Source organism: Mauremys reevesii, linkage group 1 (assembly GCF_016161935.1).
Source record: "Mauremys reevesii isolate NIE-2019 linkage group 1, ASM1616193v1, whole genome shotgun sequence".
Classification (NCBI taxonomy): Eukaryota; Metazoa; Chordata; order Testudines; family Geoemydidae; genus Mauremys; species Mauremys reevesii.
Genome location: NC_052623.1, coordinates 302040623 through 302062745, shown reverse-complemented (window position 1 = coordinate 302062745; position 22123 = coordinate 302040623). Strand labels below are relative to the sequence as shown.

Genomic DNA, 22123 nt, shown 5'->3' with positions numbered 1-22123 from the left:
TGTGTATCTCTTTTAGTCAGCATGGACTAAGGGACAAGAGAGGAGGTCTTCTGGGAACTACTCAAGTCTCTTGTGATTCTGAGAGACATACAAAATCTTTTAGGCTCCTGAACTGGAATACAACCTGGTCTGGCTCACTAATGAAAACCACTGGGTCTGCTTCTGCCATGAGCCAGTAGAGTTGCCCTGTAACTCACTGTAGGGTCCTAGAACATGGCCAACTACTAATGAATGTGCTCTAGGGAAGAATCCTACACTAGCTGGGAGATTGAGTGGTGACTTAGTAGCCCTTTTCCGCATCTGACTTCGATGATGTGGTGCTTTTCTGCTGCTTCTTTTTTTTTAAGTTACTCAGGCTATAGGAAGCAAAATATCAAGAGAAAAGAAAAATAATGCAAAAATAAAAGAAATTAAAATATTTGTAAACTTCCTCCAGGAAGACCAAGATGGGTACTCAGCAGCATTCTGAGTAAACATGAAATTTAAAAATGTGTGTGAGTGGCAGAAACTGGAAATGGAAGAGATGTTCACTTACATTCTACTATCCAAGATGGTTGCTGCTATTTCAGCTGGAGCTGTACTATTGACTGAGAAAGTCACCTGGACCTGTTAGGAGATGTTACTAAGAGTTCAGTCCATGAGCCATGAGTGCTCATAGACAGATCCCCCCACACTGAGTCCCATGGAGATCAGTTGGGCTGAGTGTGGAAGCAGAAGTCCATGCACACTCATTACAGGATTATGGTTTAAGCCTTCAGCATGTTTAAGGCAAATATATATTTATAAAGATTATAATACATACATATTCTAGAGCTGAGATTTTTGTATATGTAGAAATCTATTATTGTTTTGTGGAATGAAAGAGTGACCTTTAGTGGAAAATGATGCTCTCAAAGTGTGATTCCAGCATTGTATTGCATTGCATTGTCAGGTACTTGCAAATGCAAAAGATCTTCTATTATAAACCTCTATTGCAGCCTTTCTGTCTATCTAGTTCATACACACAAGATATATACATGTATAATGTATTTTGCATGTTTTAAAATATTATGCAAAATGTCATGTATAAAAACATTCTGATAAAATCTTGTTTTTATGTATAAGCTGACCTTCAATAGGAATTATAAAGACTCTATGACAGCAGTCTACTCTCTATATGTATCTATATGTCACTTGAGAAAAGCATGACTCATGATTTTTTGCTACTGAATTGATTAAACTTCTATCCTGAAACTGACAGGAGAGTCATTGTTCAGATTGATGTTCTCAATGTCCTACATTCAACAGAGTTTACTCTTGATTTATTAAGCTTCCAGGTAAACATGATTTACCTAGTTTCCTGTGCAAATATTTTTACTGTGTCCTTTTGCTAATTGGTATCATAGAAATACTATGAGTGTCTTTATATTTCTGTCCCTGCCAAGCTTACTATATAGAAAAAAGCAAAATGTATTTCATTTCCCATTACAGATATTATATTGGATTTTTGTGATTTGAATTGTTTTGATCTATATTTTCTAGTAATGATGGAAAACACTTGTTTTGTTATATGTCAGGGGTCGGCAACCTCTGGCATGCGGCTCTCCAGGGTAAGCCATCCCAGGCCAATGGGGGTGGCGGGAAGCCGCAGCCAGCACATCTCTCACCCACGCTGCTTCCCGCCGCCCCCTTTGGCCTGGGACGGCGAACCACGGCCAGTGGGAGCCGCGGTCCGCCGAACCTGCCAATGTGGCAGGTAAACAAACTGGCCCAGCCTGCCAAGGTGCTTACCCTGGCGAGCTGCGTGCCAGAGGTTGCCGACACCTGTTATATGTTATCACACTTGACAGAAAAATAATCTGGAGTCTAAAGCTTTTCCTCTGATGATGGAGAAATATAGAAAGATACCTTGAACTAATGCAGTGGTCCCCAACCTTTTTCGTCTGACGGGCACCAGATGATGAGCCACAGAGGACCGTGGTGGCGGACGAGCATCCGCTGAAATGCCGCTGACAAGCAGCGTCATCCAGAGGCAGCGCCGCCGAAATGCCACCAAATTTCGGCAGCATTTTGAAGGATGCTCGTCCGCCAGCCAGTAGGTGGGCGCACTTAGATGCCCCGGTGGGTGCCCTGGCACTTGAAGGCATCACGTTGGGGACCCCTGAACTAATGCATATTTTTGTTTCTTTGTTTTTATTGTGGAATTTGGGCATTGGAGGTTGATCACTGAATAGTGCCAGGCCTGGTAGAAATATCTCTTGAGGGGTGAAAATGGGGATTCAGGGAAGTAAATAATTTAAAGGCATGTTTCCTTAAGATTTGGGGTTAAAGCCCAGATTCTCCACCATACCCTAAACATTTATTGTGTTCAGTGCATGTGAGTTGGCCTGGGAGGGTCCCACTCTGGAATTATGTAACATTCCTTTTGTATACTTTAGTGGGTTGGTCTGGACCTTCTTGGGCTCCTCAGCTATTCAGTGGCACTGCTTTAGAGGAACACCACAACCGTAGCATGGCATGTAGACTTTCTCTGCATCACTTTCCTCCGCATCCCATGAGGCTATAGCAAATTACAGAAAAAAAAAAAGAAAAAGTAGAAAAGGAATGTAAATTGATATGTGCCTACATAAATAACCTGATAAGAATCTTTACGTAGGCTCTAAACTTTGTTACAGAACATCCAAAGATTATCTTGTCTGTACCATTGTAGAAATGTCAGGCCTCTCCATGACTGTGAGAGATATAGCAATGTGATATGCTCATAGGAGGATGTGTCCTGTGTTAGTACTAACTTCCTCCATTAAAGAAAAGGGAAGTTTTTGATCTCTCCAGGTCCAGTTTTTTACAATGGGTGGCAAAATACACATTAGCATTTGATTAAACCATCTTGTCCTTTAAAGTTAGTTTGTATATATATCACTGCGTCAGCTCATTAACACTTGGACAAAGTACATAGTAAGTTTGTAATTAAACATCCTCCCTCCTCCTATGGAACTCAAACACAATCATACATTCTTCCTTCCTTGTATTTGTTTATGCTAAAGCCTTGTCATTGCCCCAATTTATGTTAGTTTTGGTGCATACTTCAAGTGAATTCTTTTATTGTCATGGTTCAAATAGAAAAACAAACATTTTTGCATATACTTAAATGTTCTTTTATTCAGCTACCAGTTCCAGGTAACACACCATGCAAATGAAGTCAGTTCTTTACCATTATATAACTCAGTTAAGAAATATTGAAACATAAGTACAGACATGACAGAGATTAAAAATTAAATGGGCTGGACATAAACAGCAAGTCCACCATGGTGTTACATGGTTGGCAGACTTCACAATGGCCAGGCAGAAGATTAAAAAAAAAATGGCAACATGTCATAAGCAGATATTATATTAACTGGCCTTTATCTTGAGAAAACATTCCGTTTGAGTCAAACATCTCCCACTCCTGTAATGAAATGTGTTTGAGTTTTAATATTTTTTTTATGATTCTGAGGCCACATCAGTTCAGTTCTCTTATCCTTTTTTAATGTAAGCAATATTTCCTACCTCCACTAATATCAAGTCAAGACATATGTTTGAAATACCCATTCTATTTACTGTAATAATATAGTATTGTAATTCTCAGATGATCTCAATGTGTTTTGAATTCAGTAGTTCATAATGTAACCTTTACTGGTAAAGGGAACAACATATTTGTCCTCTCTTGATAGATTTATATTGGTTTGATTTTTCAGCTCAAATTATCTATGTCATTTTAATTCTAGTTTTCATATCAATAAATGGGCTCACTCTCTTACATTTTTCTGATCTTACAAAATATACACAATCCAGAAATTTTTTCTCTTCTGATCAATGTCATTTGAATTTTTTCAGACTGAACACATATGACTGAAGGGCTTTCTCCCACCTTAGTTTAAGTAACTCCCAAGTAATTTATTTTTCAAGCCTAGTTTCCCCTTTTGTAAGTTTCTATACAAGTTTTTTTCCTGTTTCTTTAAACCTTTACTACTTGCCTTCTCTTCTGTGTAATCTAGCATTAATGTCAATTCCTTTTATTGTAAGGTAAATAATTCAATGGGTTTTTCCAGGGCACACTTAGAAAGTTTCTACCACTTTAGAAGTTCTTACCATTTCTACTGGTTTCTACTACTATAAGTACAGGAAATGAACAACAACTTTCAAACTGGTAGAAAGGTTTGAAGGTGACCACTGTGTAAGGTTCTATACTTTGGAGCTGGTTTTCAGCCTCAGACTATAATTTGAGTCCAATCAGATGTCCTAAGAGAGCGATTCTGTCTCAATTTACATCTTATTACACAATATGATGAGTTGTCACTGAAACTTAGATATTACACATTAGTGTCTATTATTAGAGTATTAGTAAATGAGTGGGAAGAAAAAAGGCTTTCTTAATTCAGAGACTGATGCCTTCAGGTGAGGATCTAGGCCTTTGGTAGGTTAATGCACAGGAAGTTTGTTCAATCATCAGTTTTTGATAAGAAAACAAAAGAGACAATGGGCTGGATTCTAATCTCAGTTATGTTGGTGTAAGTATAGAATAGCTGTAATGATTTTTTTTGAGATATCCACTAGTATAACTAGAATCAGATTCTCTTGCTTCTTCATAAGCACAAATATTAAATGGATAGATAGATATTAATACTTTTTAATAGAAAATAAATATTACCAATTTCAAAATCATGGATTTATGTAAGAATCATGAAGTTTGAAACATGAATGTTGTGGTTCAGGAAAGTTTTATCCAATAGCGCTGTCAAAGAATAGAGTAGTTTTTGTTATTATCCATAGTTTTTCTCAGTCCTTAATATTAGGAGAATGGTATTGAAATGATCATCTGTTACTACTGATCATACAAAGTCAATCTATTTCTTTCAAGAGATCATGTAATAAATGTTTCAAGCAATGTACCAGAGCTGTGTAGGTAACTCCAACACTGCTTTGAAACCTTAGCTCTACCTATTATATAATGTTGAAATGCCATGGAAACATCCTCTCATCCTCCCAAATCCAAGTGCATACAAAAATAATTGTATGCAACTGGCCATTGTTACAGATGCTGAACTGGTCTGTGAAGTGTTAAAATGTTAGGTACAAACAGTGGGTTCTAGAGACTCTTACAGTTGAGATGTCAAGCTGCTAGTAACAATTATAGATAATGGCTCAGGAGTAATGATAGAATTTAAGGGATGGCAGGAATGGTTAAAAACAGACTAAGTGGATCAGTATCCTTGCAGTGCACACAGCCTCCAGTTTGAACGGCAAAATGTGCGTTCGCTGTTCTTATTAAAGCAAGTGTTGTGGAAAGGCTGGCTGGTTTGAATTTTTCCAAAGCCTAGAGAGATTTCAGAGGGAAAAGTTAAACTTAACAGAAGAACCAGTAGAGCGATTAATTTTAGCAAAGGGCTGTCACCAGACTTGATCACTTTTATTGCCAAAACTGATTATTTCTTCAAATTTAACCAGTTACATTTCATTTAGATATATGCGCTCGGACTTGGTTGTGGTGTTGCATGTTTAAGGCTACAGAATGACTTTCTTGAGGTAATTCAAATGGAATTCCTGCAAGCACCATGTCTTCATAGATGTTTGTACTGCACTTAGCACAATACAGCCCCAATCCTGAATGCAATATAATATTATAAGGTTGGTGTAGCTTTTACATTTGTATATTAACAAAAGAGATGATTTTCCAAATTTGATCTATTTGATGAAGTGTCTAATACTTGAGAATTTTCTAATTCATTGTAAACAACAATTACAGATTTCAGTTGTCTGACACTGACTGAAAGTCATTGAGATCTTCTAACAGAGAGACTGATATCTTCTTGTGAATCAGCTAAATGTGTGTGACCACAAATCTGCTGAGTCTAACCATGAATATGAGTGATACACAGTTTTTGAAAGTGTCTCTGATAGCTCTTCAACACAAATACTGAATCAACATGGCACCATTTCATTGTTGGATGTGTGGTGAAGAAAAGTAAAAACAAAATGCAAGGAAAAATAATTAAATTAGTTGAGGAAAGATAAATAAATTATTCTATTAGACTGACTAAGTGAAGTAATGTGTCTTTAATTTCTAACCTTCTTGCTTAATTGTTGGTCACTGGTTTACTTTTCCTCCATTTTTCTTTGTTCAGAGACCCTTGTGTCCACTTCTTAATTTAATTTGATATTATGGGTGAAATCCTGGCCACACTGAAGTCAATGGCAAAACTCCCATTTTCTTTGATGCTGCCAGGATTTCACCTAAGATCTCCTCATGCTCATACAGTCATTCCAGTGCTACTCTTTGCTGGCATGTCACAGAATTTCAAAATATGCTGATATAATGTCCCAGAAGATGTGTTATGGTATTGTTATCAGTCCTAACAGAACCATGAAACAGCTAAAAAGGAGACTGAGACTGACCTAAAGAATCTCCCCAAGTATAAGCTGAGGTGAAACTTTGGGTCACTTACTGTGGTGTAGCTGCCAAACGAATATGGACATTTCAATAAAGCTTAAAGTCACTTACAAAGTTGAGTTTTGTGGCCAGAATTTGATCTCACTTACACAGTGTTGCCAACTTTCTAATCACACAAAACCAAGCACCCTTGCCCTGCCCCTGCCTCACCCCTTCCCTGATACCCCACCCCTTCTCTGAGGCCCCGTCCCAACTCACTCCATCCCCCCTCCTTCCACCACTCACTCTCCCCCACTCTCACTCACTCGCTCATTTTCACCAGATTGGGGCAGGTGTTTGGGGTGTGGGCTCTGGGGTAGGGCTAGAAATGAGGGTTTCAGGGTGTGGGAGGGGGCTCCAGGCTGGGGCAGGGAATTGGGGTGCAGAGGATGGGGCTGAGGGCTCCAGCTAGGGGTACGGGCTCTGGGATGGTGCCAGGGATGAGGGGTTTGGGGTGCAGGAGGGGGTTTGGGGTTGGGACAGGGGGGTTGGGTGTGTATGGGGGTGAGGGCTCTGGCTGGGGTGCGGGCTCTGGTGTGGGGCTGGGGATGAGGGGTTTGGAGTGCAGGAAGGGGCTCTGGGCTGGGGGGGGGTTGGGCTGAGGGGTTTGGAGTATGGGAGAGGGCTCTGGGCTGGGGCAGGGGTTGGGCTGCAGGGAGGAGTGAGGGCTCTGGCTGGGGGTGGGTGGGCTCTGGGGTGGGTCTGGGGATGAGGGGTTTGGGGTGCAGGAAGGGGCTCAGGCTGGAACAGGGGGTTGGAGTGTGGGAGGGGGGTACGGTGTGTGGTCTCCGGGAAGCACTTACCTCATGTGGCTCCTGGAAACAGCCAGTATGTTCCTGTGGCCCCTAAGCACAGGGGCAGACAGGGGGCTCCACACATGCTCTCTCCCTTAGGCACCGCCCCTGCAGCTCCCATTGGCCGCAGTTCCCGACCAATGGAAGCTGCAGAGCCTGCGCTCGAGGCGGGAGCAGTGCACGGAACCTCCCTGGCCACCCCTGCACCTAGGAGCCAGAGAAACATGCCACCGCTTCCAGGAGATGCATGGAGCTAGGGCAGGCAGGGAGCCTGCATTAGCTCTTCTGCGCCACCAACTGGACTTTTAATGGCCTGGTCAGCAGTGCTAACCGGAACTGCCAGGGTCCCTTTTCAACCTGATATTCTGATCAAAAACCAGATACTTGGCCATCCTACTTACACTGGTATAACAATACTGATTTCTATATAGCTGCTTCAGATTTGGCCTCAGTCCTACTAAGCACATAAGCACTTGCTTATATGATTTGCTGAAAAGGGATGTGTGATGGGGTGGACCCCTTGGGAAGCCACCTGATGTGCTGAGATACCACTGAGTCTACCTGTTCTGCCATCATGGGCCCCCTTTTACCTGTCTTGCTGTGCCAGGCTATTAAAGCCTCCTCTAACACACACACACAGGCAGTGCCACACCCAGCTGCAGATCAGCTCTGGGAAGACTCAGTTTAAGGACTTGCTCCAGCACTCAGATGTCCACCTCCTGCTGAGTGCAGACCCAAAGATATATTACAAAATTTGTCCCCTCCCTCAATGTGGAGAGAGGTGTGCACACTTCTTGCCCCCACCCCCAGTTAGAAATTACAGAAACTGAGTTTAATAATAAATAGAACCAATTTTATTAACTATAAAAGGCAAATTTTAAGTGGTAAAAGAAACAAAGCAGATTACTAAGCAAATGAAATCAAACACGCAAATTAAGCCAGTTTTGCTAAAGAAATTGGTTACAAATAGTATTTCTCACCCTAGATATTGTTGCAGGCAAGTTGCAAAGTTTCTGTGGTTCAAAGTTCCAGTTATATTCCATTTCAGACTGGACCCCTGTCTTAGACTGGATTCCCCCCGGCCTTCCCTTCAGATGGCTTTTGCAGAATTTCTTCTTGGGCAGACAGCCATGGAGAGGAGGAGTCCTGTTGCCTTCCTCCCCACCCTTAAATAGGATTTACATGAGGTGGGAATCCTTTGTTTCCCAAACTTGCACCCCCTTCCCTTACAGTGGAAAGTTACAAGAAGTCCCAGATAATGTTTTAGTATCAGATGACAAGACCATCTGACTCTGTAGGATCACAGCGACTATGAGCCAGTGACAGTATGGAGCGTCCACAGGAAGGCCAAGCTTTTCAGTCTATTGTCCTCATTGATGGGCCATCTGCCCTGTCTGGCTTTTCCATTGTTGTACCTGAAGTGTTAGTCATGGATGTCACCCAAAGTAACATAGTTGAAATACAGATACATAGTCAATATTCCTACTTCAGATACAGAAATGATACAGGTATATAAATTGGATAATCACATTCAGTAAATCATAAACTTTCCAATGATATCTCACATGAGCCATCTTGCATAAAGCGTATCTCAGTTATGTCATATTCATATCATAAGCATATTTTCATAGAGAATATGGAATGACATGTCAGAGGATGGACTTAAGCACATGCTTAAAGTTAAATATGTGAGTAAGTGCTTTGTTGAACCAGGGCCTTACACTGATGTAAGTGGTATTTGAGTCATGCTCTCTGGGTTCACCCACATGCATAAGGCAAGTGTAAAGGTTGGCATTCACATAAATCCTTTTTTGAAGTCTTAAATGGGGAATAGGATTTAAATGATACCTAGGCCTTGTGCTGGTTGCCTGAACATGGGTGAATATCACCCTAAGTGCATTCATCCAAATATTTCCAGTGACATGTGGATTTACATCTGAAATTATCATTGTTTAGCTCACTAAACTAGGTTCTTCCCTTATATTCAGTGTGTGCTGGGACTCAGCATCAGCACATCCCAGCATCAAACTGACAAGCTCTTTAAGCAGAATTTTTTTTGGCTTCGGAACTTGTCCCCCCCACATTGGTCTTCTAAAGCTTGACTTTATTAACACTCTAGGCATGAGACATAGCTCATCTTTCTTGCACTCATTTGTGGAGGGGGTGGGCTGCAGAGCAGAGAAGCTTTATTATTATATCTGCTTTGAGTGGATGGGGGGAGTCTTATTTAACTACAAAGCCTGCTGGGGCATATTTGTATAGTTATTGCACCAGAGTGAGCAGTCTATTACCATATTTATTGCATAAAATAAATTGCCTATAGGTGTTCACAGTGTGGGATGGGTGCCTGTTTAATTAATATGTGTACAGTCATTCTCTCTTTATATTACTTCCTTGATCTTCTTCAACAAAGTATATTTCTGTATTTAAAGCACCTTTAGTAGAACACTTCATCCTTATGAAAAGGGCATAATACAGTCAGCCATAATTTGGTACCTTGCAAATTCGTTTCCCCATTGGAGGGAAAATCGTTTAAGCAAAGTCTGGGTATTTTTTTTAGTGTAACTTGTTTTATTTACATTATATACCTTAGTCCTTAAAAAGAAGTGGTCAAACTGTATGTAAGTGTAATGCTGACAGATCCTGGTCATCGGCAGGCAGGATCGACACTGGGACTTCCGGAGTTTAGTGCAGGAGACTCTACTGCATGAGTTAGAAGCCAACTCATTTTAGACTCATTTTATCTCTCTAAGTGGTCTCGGTGCCACTAGATGGGACAGAACACCACACCCAGGAGGTATGTGGGCAGGGGTGAAAGTAATATTAAACATTTACTGGTATGGGGGCCCAGCTCTGGGCCTCGGGCAGAAGGGGCAGGGCCTCAGGCAGAAGGGGCGGGGCTAGGGGTCAGCCTCCCCCAGCCAGCCCATCTGCGCTGCCTGGCCCGCTCCGGCAGCGATTTAAATTGCTGACCTCAGGGCAGCTGCCCCTCCCCCACCCCATCAGTAACCCTGCCACAGAGTCCCTATCAGCAGGGCCACCAACCGGGGTGGGAGGCAAAAGGGGCAGTGACATTAAAGTGCTGCTGCAGCACTTTAAGGAGGGTTCTTTGCCATGGCAGCACTTTAACGTCAGCTGCGTACAGCTTCTTACTAGTATGCTGTACTGGCCCACTTTCACCCCTGTTTGTGGGTCACATACTTCCCCTAGCTGAGGAAGCATATCCTGAGTTTCAGAGACTTCCCAGTTGAAATCCCAGAATAGCTGCCACTTGCAATGCTGACAAACCCCAGCTGTTGGGCAGGACTGAACCTGGGGCCTTTCGAGCTTAGTGCATGAGCGAGAAGCCAACTGGCTGCTAGCTAAAGCTGTAGAGCAGACTAATTTTATCTCTCTCTCTAAGTGATCTCGGTGCCACTAGATTGGACAGAACACTACTCCCGGAAGGTGTGTGGGTTACACAAACACTTATCTTCTTTAAGGAATCTTTGCCAAAACACACTGCAATGCCCAGTAAGTAACTCTGCCCCTAGAATTGGCTGTATTTATAAAGATTAAGACAGAGTACAAATTCTCCTGCTGCTTGCATTACAACATTTCTTCAAAGACTGAACAGTGTTCACGGGGTAATAAAAAGAACGTGCACAAGTATGCCTGACTATCCCATCTGGTGACTCCTGCCATAACAAAAAATTACCCAAAGCCCAGTAAATAACAGTTTATAAAAATATTAGAAAACTGTAATTTCTGCAGTGTTTAAACAAGACAATTTTCCTCTGTATTGAAGAAAGTGTAATTCCTGTGTAGTCCATTCTTCTGAACTGGTGTGACCAGCAAACCATTGATTTTAAATTTAGTAGACATGCCTAGTGATGAATGAGTTTGGGATTAAGGTATATCATATAGATTATTCAAATCACTAAACCTCAAATTTCTTTTTGACTTGGGCCCCAATTCTACAATTTAATCCATGCCGGCAGACCCCTGTACAAATCAATGGGATTTGGGTTCCTAAATTATCTAGGTACTTATGAAAACTACACCCTTACCACATACTTCACTTAGACACTGATCCTTATCCCTACTCTGCCACTGATTTATTGTGAGACTTGGGCAAGTTGTTTAACCTCTCTGTACATTAGTTTCCCCATCTGTAAAAGGGATAATAATGTTCAACGGTTTCACGAGGTACTGTGAAGCTTAATGCACACATTTTTGCAAAGCCCTTTGTTATCCTTGGCTCATCCTACAGGTTTGGAAAGCACTGGACACATACCAAGAATTAATGTTATTTTACCTTAAAGGCAGATTTTTCATGTCCCAAGTTCTTTCCATCACAGATGAATGGCTACGTAATCAAGCACAAAGAAGTTGCAAGCCTACTTTGGTTTAAAAAAAACCTCCCAAACCTAAAAACATTTACTGTTAGATACACACAAAAGCAAAACTGCAACTCACCTAAAAGTAGAGGTTCTGTAAATCTGAGAAAGACAAACCTTTTCAGACTATTTCTTGACAAGCTCTTGATGGTTCATTTGGGCAGTGGGCAACTGCAGAATATTAATAAAGTACTGGGAGAAGAACAATCTGAACATGTTGGTCATGGCTGACCAAAAGCCGCGGGGCATGATATCAAGATTTATTATTTATCTCTAGATATTGGCCTTAGTCTGACCTCGTTACTGCAATATTTTCTTTTTCTTTCTTTCTTTCAGTGGCATTCACTGGTACTAACCTTTGACACTGAACCATCCACAGAGATGGACTGAACATTTACCCAGTTGATTTTCTTAGTGGCCAGAAATTAGATTCCAGTAAGCAAAGTGAAATCTAGATAATTGTGCTTAGCATAATCAGGTCCTGGCCCATGAGGGCAAAGAACAAGCAGAGCCAGCCCAGCACCTGGTGGAAAAGCCTATGCAAGGGGTGAATTTCCTGGGGGTTTATGTTTTTGTAGGGTTCAAAAACTATATTTGTTCAACTTTTTCCTCAGTGATGTGATTGTAGTGATTTTTAAACAGGTGTGTGTATATTATATATATATAAATAAAATGGAGGACTTACTCAGTTTATTAGCACTTTAAACTATGTTACATTATGGACTTAAAAGCTGATGTTGTATAGACTGCATTGGTATAATTTTAATGGGGTTAAAATTTTGATACATGAATCTGAAATATCTTCAGTTCAAACTGATGAAATATAGGAAAATAGATTCATGTCTAAATTTTTTAAATGTGTATTTGTAGGATGTGTCCAAAAAGTTTGTCAGCAGAACTAGGAAATTGTGATCAGTAGCAGGTAGGAATCTCTTCAATTACCCTGTAGTATACCCTCAGCTGGCACCTATAGGAATGAAATAGTGTATTTCATGCTAAATTGAGTTTGTTTTCTGAATGCTTAGAAGCGGAATTAATAAATCAGCATGTCTTTTGGATGGCCAGGGGAAATGTTTTTTTTTTAGTTTTAGCATTTCAGACCCTGATTCAGCAAGGGACTTAATCATGGGCTTAAGTACTTTGCTGAAATTAAACATCAGCTAGCAATCTATGCAGTCAGAAAAAACTCTTTGTCCCCATTGTCCAGATTCTTTGCCCTGGTCTACAGTAGAGTTTAAGTCGAATTTAGCAGCATTAGATCAATTTAAGCCTGCATCCGTCCACATGAAAAAGCCATTTTTGTTGACTTAAAGGGCTCTTAAAATCAATTTCTGTACTTCTCCCCGATGAGGGGATTAGCGCTGAAATCGACCCTGCTGGGTCAAATTTGGGGTAGTGTGGACGCAATTGGCCTCTGGGAGCTATCCCAGAGTGCTCCATTGTGACCAATCTGGACAGAACTCTCAACTCAGATGCACTGGCCAGGTAGACAGGAAAAGACCCGCGAACTTTTGAATTTCATTTCCTATTTGGCCACCGTGGTGAGCTGATCAGTACAGGTGACCATGCAAAGCTCATCACAGCACAGGTGAGCATGGAGTCCCAGAATCGCAAAAGAGCTCCAGCATGGACCAAATGGGAGGTACTGGATCTGATCGCTGTATGGGGAGACAAATCCGTGCTATCAGAACTCCATTCTAAAAGACAAAATGATTAAGGGCAGCCAGACACTAGGGCGGTTAGAAGAGCGCAGCAGGAAGCGCTGCGCATCAGAGAAGCTTTGAAAACCAGTTTCATGACTGGCCAGGCTATGGTGTGAAAGTTCTGTTTGTTTCTCCTTGATGAAAACCCGCCCCCTTGGTTCACTCAACTTCCCTGTAAGCCAACCGCCCTCCCCTTCCCCTCCCCCCTTTGATCTTCGCTTGCAGAGACAATAAAGTCATTGTTTCAGATTCATGCATTCTTTATTAATTCATCACACAAATGGGGGGATAACTGCCAAGGTAACCTGGGAGGGGTGGGGAAGGAGGGAAGCCCAGTGGTGGGGTAGTTGTAGGGGCACCCCCTAGAATGACATGCAGCTCATCATAGAAGCGGGATGTCTGGAGCTCTGACCCGGAGTGGCCGTTTGCCACTCTGGTTCTTTGGTAGGCTTGCCTGATATTCCAGGCAGGACTGAATCTCCATTAGACAAAACTTAAAGAAGGGAATGACCTGGAGTCACTCCCATTTATGTCCAGGTGCCCCTGACTGACCTCACCAAGACTGGCCAGGAGCATCCATGTCTGCCCATGCGCCCCCGACCACCTCACCAAGGCTGGCCAGGAGGAACCAGGAGACAGCAGCAAATAGTACAATACGGCTGCTAACTATCTTTGCTAACTTGCAAGGGCAAGGAGCTGCCGCTGTGTAGCATTGCAGTACCACATCTGCCAGCAGCACCCAAGAGATGTATGGTGACAGTGAGCTGAGCGGGCTCCATGCTTGCCGTGGTATGTCGTCTGCACGGGTAACCCAGGAAAAATGGCGAGAAAAGATTTTTTGCCATTGCTTTCATGGGGGGCGGAGGGGCTGATGACATGTACCCAGAATCACCTACGACAATGTTTTTGCCCCATCAGGCATTGGGAGCTTAACCCAGAATTCTAATGGGGGTGTGTGGAGACTGCGGGAACTGTAGGATAGCTATCCACAGTGCAACGCTTCGAAAGTTGACGCTAGCCTTGGTACTGTGGATGCACTCCGCCGACTTAATGGTGTTAAGTGGGAACACACACAATCGACTGTATGAAATCAATTTCTAAAAAAATTGACGTATTAAATCAACCTAATTTCATCGTGTAGACATACCCTTTATTTCTTTCAGATAAAGGACCTGATTCTCCTCTCACCCCAGTGTAACTTAGTGGAGTCACAGGAAAGTAAAACAGGATAAGTGAAATCAGAATAAGGTCCAAGGTCATGTCTTGTACTTTATATCTATTATGTGCTGTATGTCTGCGACAGATACCTATTCCTGACAAAACCAGGCATGTCTGATGTGATGCAAAAGCCAAATTATTTGGGCTTTTCCAACTTTGCATAGGAGCCAAAAGTATTTTTATTTGATTTAGCCCATAGAGGTCTGTTATTACGGAGGTGATGTTTACAATCATCTTGGAGAATCTTGGAGTGCAGTGACTTTATGTATGGACTAGGCTGGTAATAGATAATCTTAAAGACAACCCTATGCTTGTTTTCTAACATATATTGTATGCCTTGTTAGATGCACTTTACTATGAGAGTACTCAAAGCACACTCCAGAGAGATTAATTTAAGCTAACACAGTTCATTTTTTTACATTTTGCTAAAGGTAATCATATCACTGCCACTACTGATACAATTTGCTATGAGAAATCTGAGCATTCTTTAAGTGGCATGGAAAAAAATCACATGGAGATCCACTGGCAAAAGTATGCATAATGGAAACCTACACATAATTCTGGGTCCGTAACTTTGGTTGATGGTATAGAGGTGATCACTTAAGCTTAAAACAGAGCTGAAATGCCCAAAAAGGAACAGAAGTGGAGGGTGAAAGCTTTATTGCATGCTCTCTAAATGTTCTGGAAATGCATAGACGTAAACAATGAATGACTGGTGCTCCATGTTTTTAGAGTTGGGAGATGCCATGGTGGGAGGATAGCAGGACTGGGCAGCAGACACTCTATCCAACATGTTGTCCACTGACACTAGTTGATTTCTAAGCAGTATGTGGATTGTCTTGGTGTTCAGATACGGATGAGCAAAGTATAAACCTTAATTAGATAGGGTTCAACAGGGGTTGATTTGATTTTCCCATTAATTCTTGGGCTCCATAGTGTTTGCTGGTTGCACTTATTATCCCTCCCATAAGAGGAACATGAAGTGGTATATCTGTAAGATTTGACTTTTGAAGCTTTCTACAATAGAAAATTATTAGTTGTTAAAAGTTTGAGAGACATTTTATTCTCTTCGTAAAAAACTCTGCTCTCATATCCTCACAGCAGTTATTGACTTTAAGAATCTGCTACCTATACATGTTCAGATCTCACTCTAACATCAGTAGGAATTCTGTGTATGTAAGAAAAGCAAAGTATTACAGTCAAGTTCTGTAATGTGCAGCTGAAAGAACTGTATTCTTATAAGTTACAGTGTACATCAAAGTATGCTAACAAATACATCATAAAATCATAACTTTTTAAAACTCTTATGATGGATACACAGAGAATTTAAATCTGATTTGAAACTTTAAAAAAACATTTTCATATAGTAAAAGTGAAAGATTTCAAACAGCATTCAGTTTAATAAAAACATTTTTTGGCAATTTGTTACTTTGTATTATTTCCCAAAGACTTGTAGACTTTGAGCAGATGTTATTGAAATGGCATTTAGTCACAGTGGATTGCATTTTTTTTAACCATCATTTACTATAAGGGTGAAATCAAGCTTTACTTTATATTTTGAGACTTGTGTTTGAATTAAAAAGACAACTCTTTAAGACACTGGAGCTATGTCAGTTCCCACCAGCTGAGAATCTGGCCCAAAATGTCACTTTTCTATAAGTGATTAATTGCTAAATATAACGTCAGTGATTGGGAGCAATGATCTGTAACAGTAACAAGGTACTTAATGCGATTCTCTGAATAACTATAGCCAATTAATTCCCTCTCTCCCTTTAGGGTAGACATGGTTTTAAAGGCAAGTATTCATGCTATATCATCCCAAGCCTTCTGGTACAATCTGGGAGTTTGTTCTCTATTGTGATTATGGTTTATAACCCGTTATCATTATTATCAATAATATGTATTTGTTAAATTCAGTGTGCTAAAGCAAAAAGGATGTTATTTGAAACATTGTTTCTACTTTTCATTTACAGCCTAGCTTGAAATCAGACAAAGCCTGACAATGCCGCCAGCAACAACAGCACCACAATACGCACCCCCAGATGGAGGATGGGGCTGGGTTGTGGTCTTTGGGGCTTTTATCTCCATTGGATTTTCCTATGCATTCCCAAAAGCCATCACAGTGTTCTTCAAGGAAATTCAGGAGATCTTCCACACATCATATAGTGAAATAGCTTGGATATCATCGATTATGTTGGCTGTTATGTATGCAGGAGGTAAGGCATTTGAGAAACTAACAAATGATATAGCTCTTTAAGGTTTTGTGTAGTCTTAAATAATGTAAAGTTAATTCCTGTTGCCTGCTTGCACACTCGCTCACCATACCCTGACTTATCATGGCATAGCTGTAGCTACTCCATTGTTAAGGTTGCATCTATGTTTCCATCATGAACCCAATTATTTCACCAACCCCTGATCCTTTCTTAAATCTAAAAAATAATATCAGTCAGGGTTAGGTCTGGAACCAAGATAAAGTTGTTTTACTATATTTGATCTGTAATTGGACAAAAGATTCTTCCAAAAGACTTCCAACTTTGTCACTTTGTAGGCAAAAAAACGTCCAAAAAAATCAGTCACTCATTCACTCACACTAAAAAACATACACATAAAGGAGGGCAATAAAATTTAGTCGACCTGATACGTTGGTTTATCTAGTTCAAATGTAGGGTTCAATATTGCAAGGTGCTGAGCACTACAGTGGGGTGCTGAGTGTTCTCACCTGCCAATGATGCTCAGGGCCTCAAAGAGTTCCCAGTACCAAATATTAGTTGACTGAACTTAAATTTAGAAAATTCTGATAATATTATTATCAAGTTTATGAGGCTAGCTGCCCCTCTGTCCCCCCTGTGGTCTCTCTGAGGGCACTTTCCCTGAGGTGTTAGAACGCTTGCCCTTCCCTGTTTCGGATGGAATCTCATGATTATTCCAGTCTTAAACCAAGATCCAGAGTACTCCCAATGTATACCAGCTGCTTATCACCCTGCAAGTCCTACTGGGTTTCCTCCCTTAGAGACTGAAATGCCCAGTGAATAAATATTCCAAGACACCATGTTCTTGAAAACAAAACGAATAACTGTATTTAAGGTTAGAAAAGGTAATTACGTATTAGGAAAAAAAGGACTAAAAATAAAACTTATATACGTGTCTATCTTACCTAAAGTACTACCATCCCATAATGGCAACCAAGGCAAGCTTTGCTTCTTCAGACACCTCTGCTGGTCGTTCTGAGTATCTCTCTCCACACCCTGGAGAATGTGTTTTAAAACCCTGCCTTGTTTCTTTTGGAGGCTTCTTTAAGTGTTAGTAGACTTGCCCAGCCCCGCAATCAAACTAGTGTTGTAGGCTGTCCAGGGGACTAGCTCAGGGTTATCAGGGCCAGTAATTGTGGCATTGTCATTTAATGACAGTGGAAGCTGATAGGAGACTATCATAAGACATCTCCTCCTTTGTGTCTGGAATGTTCCAGATGGTTCTCTATGGGGAAACACTTAGTCAAAATGTATTTGTCCTGAAAACAGGCCAGTGGCAGATTAAGATATAGTATTCATAATTATTAAAGAGCACCCACATATTTCTCAGAAGTGACACCTGAATAGTAATACTGTATGGTAATATCAGGCCCTATACATTTAAAAAGTGATTGCCGGAGACATACACTTTCATTTTTAACAAAGTAAGCTTCTAGTCCTTTTCCTTACAGATGTAGATCTCAGAGCCTCCGTCCTGGGATGTTCAGGGGCAGTGCTTGGACAGGAGATGGAGTATAATCCTTTGTACCATGCCTATTCTGGGCAGTGCTGGAGGCTCCTATATTAGCCCCTGCTCTGTGCAGAATCTGGGAGGCGCGAAAGTGTCTTAAAGCCATTTTTGCTTCCCTTTCCTCTTAGCTGTCCCTTCTATGCTGGGCCTCCTCAGGGCATGGGGTCTGTCTTACTGTTTGTAACATGCCTCTCTGATCACTGCAAAGTTTTGTAAAGGCAAATTTGTCCTGCAATCTTAACTAAGTGTTTTGTTGCCTGGGATTAATGTTTAATTTACACAACCATCCATATAATCTCAGTTTGGCCCTTAATTATTAGCAGTACAAATGCTAATGATATAGTATTCAACAATGGGAGAGCTCATTTTAGGAGACCACAAAGCAGAAAGAGTTTGTTTGTGATATTACCTATTTTTTTTATTTAGTATTTCTTTAAATCCAGTGGCCAACAACCTGCTAATTTCCCATTCAATCTAGACTAATCAACATATACCTCAGTCAATGTAAATAACATCAGTACAAGAACACTGTGTAAAGTATTACAATACTAACACTGGGCAACCCTGCCCAACATAAACTTTCTTTGAAGCCACAGCTACTGTATAACTGTTTCCTAAAAAATAAGCCATTTAGACAATTACTGGCAGAATATGAAATAGACAAGCCCTAAGAAAAACATTTGAGATGGAAATCATTCTATTGTTTTTCCTCTCTGGATATGGCTATGTTTGCATTCTAGCATTTGATGTATTGTACTCTGAAATAAGCAGGAGGTACAAGCTGCATTGTTTACTATGAAGTGCAATAGGTGTATCTAAAATGTTACTGGTACACTTTGTTCATCATACTGCTAATTGAGGTAACCCGAAAAAAATCTTAAGATCTGACACTCATTATGGCTTAGCATTCAACCTACTAATCATCTCAGTGGGGTCATTGAGTAAGTTAGAATCTATTCAGAGGTTCTTTGCTTTAGAGGCTGCAGCCTCTTGCAGTAATTAGATGGCATCTGTGTCTCAGTAACAAGATATTAACTTAACTTTCAATGTTTGAAAAAAAATGAAACTAATAAAAGGCATCCAGTAAGGAGCTAAAAGAATGTTAATTATGTTTATCACTTACTTCATACTTAGAATAAATGGCATTACATTGTAGCAGACCATCTGGCAATCCATATGGTCTCCTAGAGTCCTGGTGAATTCCAGCAAATAGGTCAAGCACAGTGTTCACCCCATTAGGAGAGCACTAAGCCAAGGTAGCAAATAGTATAAATTAAATCAATATGAAACCCTTTTCCCCCTCTCAATCCAATATAATGCACACTTGTGTGCTTTTAACAATGAGCACATATATTGTGTTTCTTTTTAGTTAGATAGTTATTTTCTGTTGGTTCAAGTTGATTAAATTGCTAACCCTGAAAACAATGTCTTCTGTGTGATCATCATGGTACATGGACAATGGGCAGCCAGTGGCAGTGAGAGCTCCCCATATTGTTCAGCCTGTGCAGTCTGAATCATCCTCTCTGGAGAGGAGCAGTAGTTCAGTCACCATGGCAACTCATTCTTCTGCCTCTCTTGAGCAGAAACTGTCAATTGTGTTAAATTAAAGGTGATGGTTTTGTGATGGACTCCTGATCACAAGGGACTGAGATTGAGACCACCAAACTTATTTTACTGGAGGCCAAGACACAGGATGTTGTGGGGTTTGTGTGTCAGTGGCTATAATGCAATTTATTTCTATCTACCTACCTACTTTAATATTTATATAACTATAGATACATAGATTAAACTTTGCTATTTATTTCATAAATTCACTTTTTACTCTGCACAGCATTAACTGCCAAAAAGTGGCTGCAGTAAAACAGAAAGTTTCCTCCAAATGGTTGCCTTCTTAGGGTTCAATCCACTTCCCATTAAAGTCAATGGAAAGATTTTCATTGCCAGCAACAGAAGTTTGATAGGGCCCTTCGTGACAACTATGAAGCCAGTTCCATGGGACAGCTCAATAGACCCCAGACATGTCTGACCCTATGTGTTAATTTTCCTTGGGAAATAATATTTGTTTTTGCTATTAGATTCTGCTTTGCTACTGTTTTTTTCAGTGATAAGTTCCATGGTGGCCCAATAATGACTATTTGGGGTTCAGCACAGCAGAATGAAACATTTCTCTCAAAGAAAAGTGTTTTGGTATTTTATGGTTGTAATAGAAAAATAAATAAATAAAATTATGGCCATTTCTATGTACAACTTCAAATTCCCCTTCCATTATTTGATAACTTTTATCAAGAAAACAGACCCTATTGAGGGTAACAAAATGGTATCACATCTTTATTAATTAAATATTCTTCCACCCCCATTCCCACAGGTACTGGCAGTACTTAAAATTAAAGACCCACAAGCATGATAGAAAGGAATGGCAATAGATCATGGTGTCCTAGCCCAAACCAGAGTGGTGCTAAGTGCTCTTAACTCCCATTGTCTCAACTTCTCTTCAAGGGAGTTGAGGGATCATCATTTAGCAGGACTGAATCCCCTGAAGAGTTACCATAGTTCAAGGAGAGAAGGATTCACTTCATTCTAAGTGAAGTAATTTTTCTAAATAGATCATTTAAAAAGAACTTTGTGATCCTTCTGGATGAAAGATGCTATAGAAACAAGTAATAATTGTGACTATTTCACACTAGATAGACTCTGACAGTGGACAAAAAGTATAGTAGTTCACTTTTCTCGTCTCTCTTTTCCCCATGTCTTAAGTTATGTATGTTTTTGGTTACTTATTTTTATATATCATCAAATTCTGAAAGGGTTTGTTCAGATGACAATTCAAATATAACCTACAGACAAGTGCTCATAGTGTCTTTGTCAAATATTAATTGGGAAAATAACTTTTCATATGGTATGTTCAAAATATTTGCAATTTTACCTCAGTGGGTGTTTCAGTGATATTGCTGTGAAGATGAAATGGCATGCTCTATGGAAATGACAGTTTGCAAAATCTATGTAACACAAACAACAGATGGCTGCATTTTTAACTTTTACACTAGCACTACGCCCCCGTGATTTTTCTGTTGAAGTACGAAGAGGTTTTTCCTGATTTTTACAGAGGTTGGCACACAAATCTGAGTGAATGTGAAGAAGGTGATTGAGAAACTTTCCTTTCCTGACCTATATCCCTTGTTGTGAGGGACAAACCTATATTCCCCACCAGAATATGCAAAGTGTTGAATTTTAATAACCTAATTTAAAGTGTCATTGAAAACAGAAAGTATCAACTTTCCAAATGCCTCATGGGCATGAGGGAATAGTTCACATTTAGTTTAAAATATATGTACAACATCTATGTCAAGTTAATATGAGACTGCAGATAAAGGAAAGGGAGTCATAATGAGATGGCACAAGAACAGAGAATTGTGAATCTCATTAAGAAACTGAGACAAATACAAGAAAAGAAGTTTCAAGAGTAACAAAAATAGTATAAATTTACAGTAGCTTAATTTAAAAAAAGACTTGCATGTTAAAGAAGCCTGAGAAATCCTTCATAGGCTAGTATAACCTCTTCTTCCTATGCCGCTTCCAAGACTTTGCTTATAAGATTGAGGGTGTATTCTGTAGGGCAGTTTTCTAAGTACTGTCATAGCAATCCTCCTCCTAAATCCTCAAGTTTACCTAATGCACAGAAGACACTTATTTAACTGGATGCAGGAAGAAAGATGCAAAAAAGACCTTAACCTGTGACTTTTTTAATGTTTCTGTTTTCAGACTACTCTAAACATGTGGATGAGATCAGTCTACGATTTTTCCTTTCTTGTCAGTCTTCATGTTGGG

At 40.3% G+C, this 22123-nt stretch overlaps 1 protein-coding gene across 2 annotated transcripts in view; it reads left to right on the top strand.

Annotated features, from left to right (window-relative positions):
- SLC16A7 (solute carrier family 16 member 7) overlaps nucleotides 1-22123 on the top strand; it is a 142966-nt gene that overhangs the window by 64704 nt on the left and 56139 nt on the right. For both annotated transcript variants that reach the window (XM_039503784.1, XM_039503794.1), the window contains exon 2: nucleotides 16513-16755. In XM_039503784.1, coding sequence (XP_039359718.1) covers nucleotides 16542-16755 — 214 coding nt within the window. In that variant the 5' untranslated portion in view covers nucleotides 16513-16541. The remainder of the gene's footprint in view (nucleotides 1-16512; nucleotides 16756-22123) is intronic.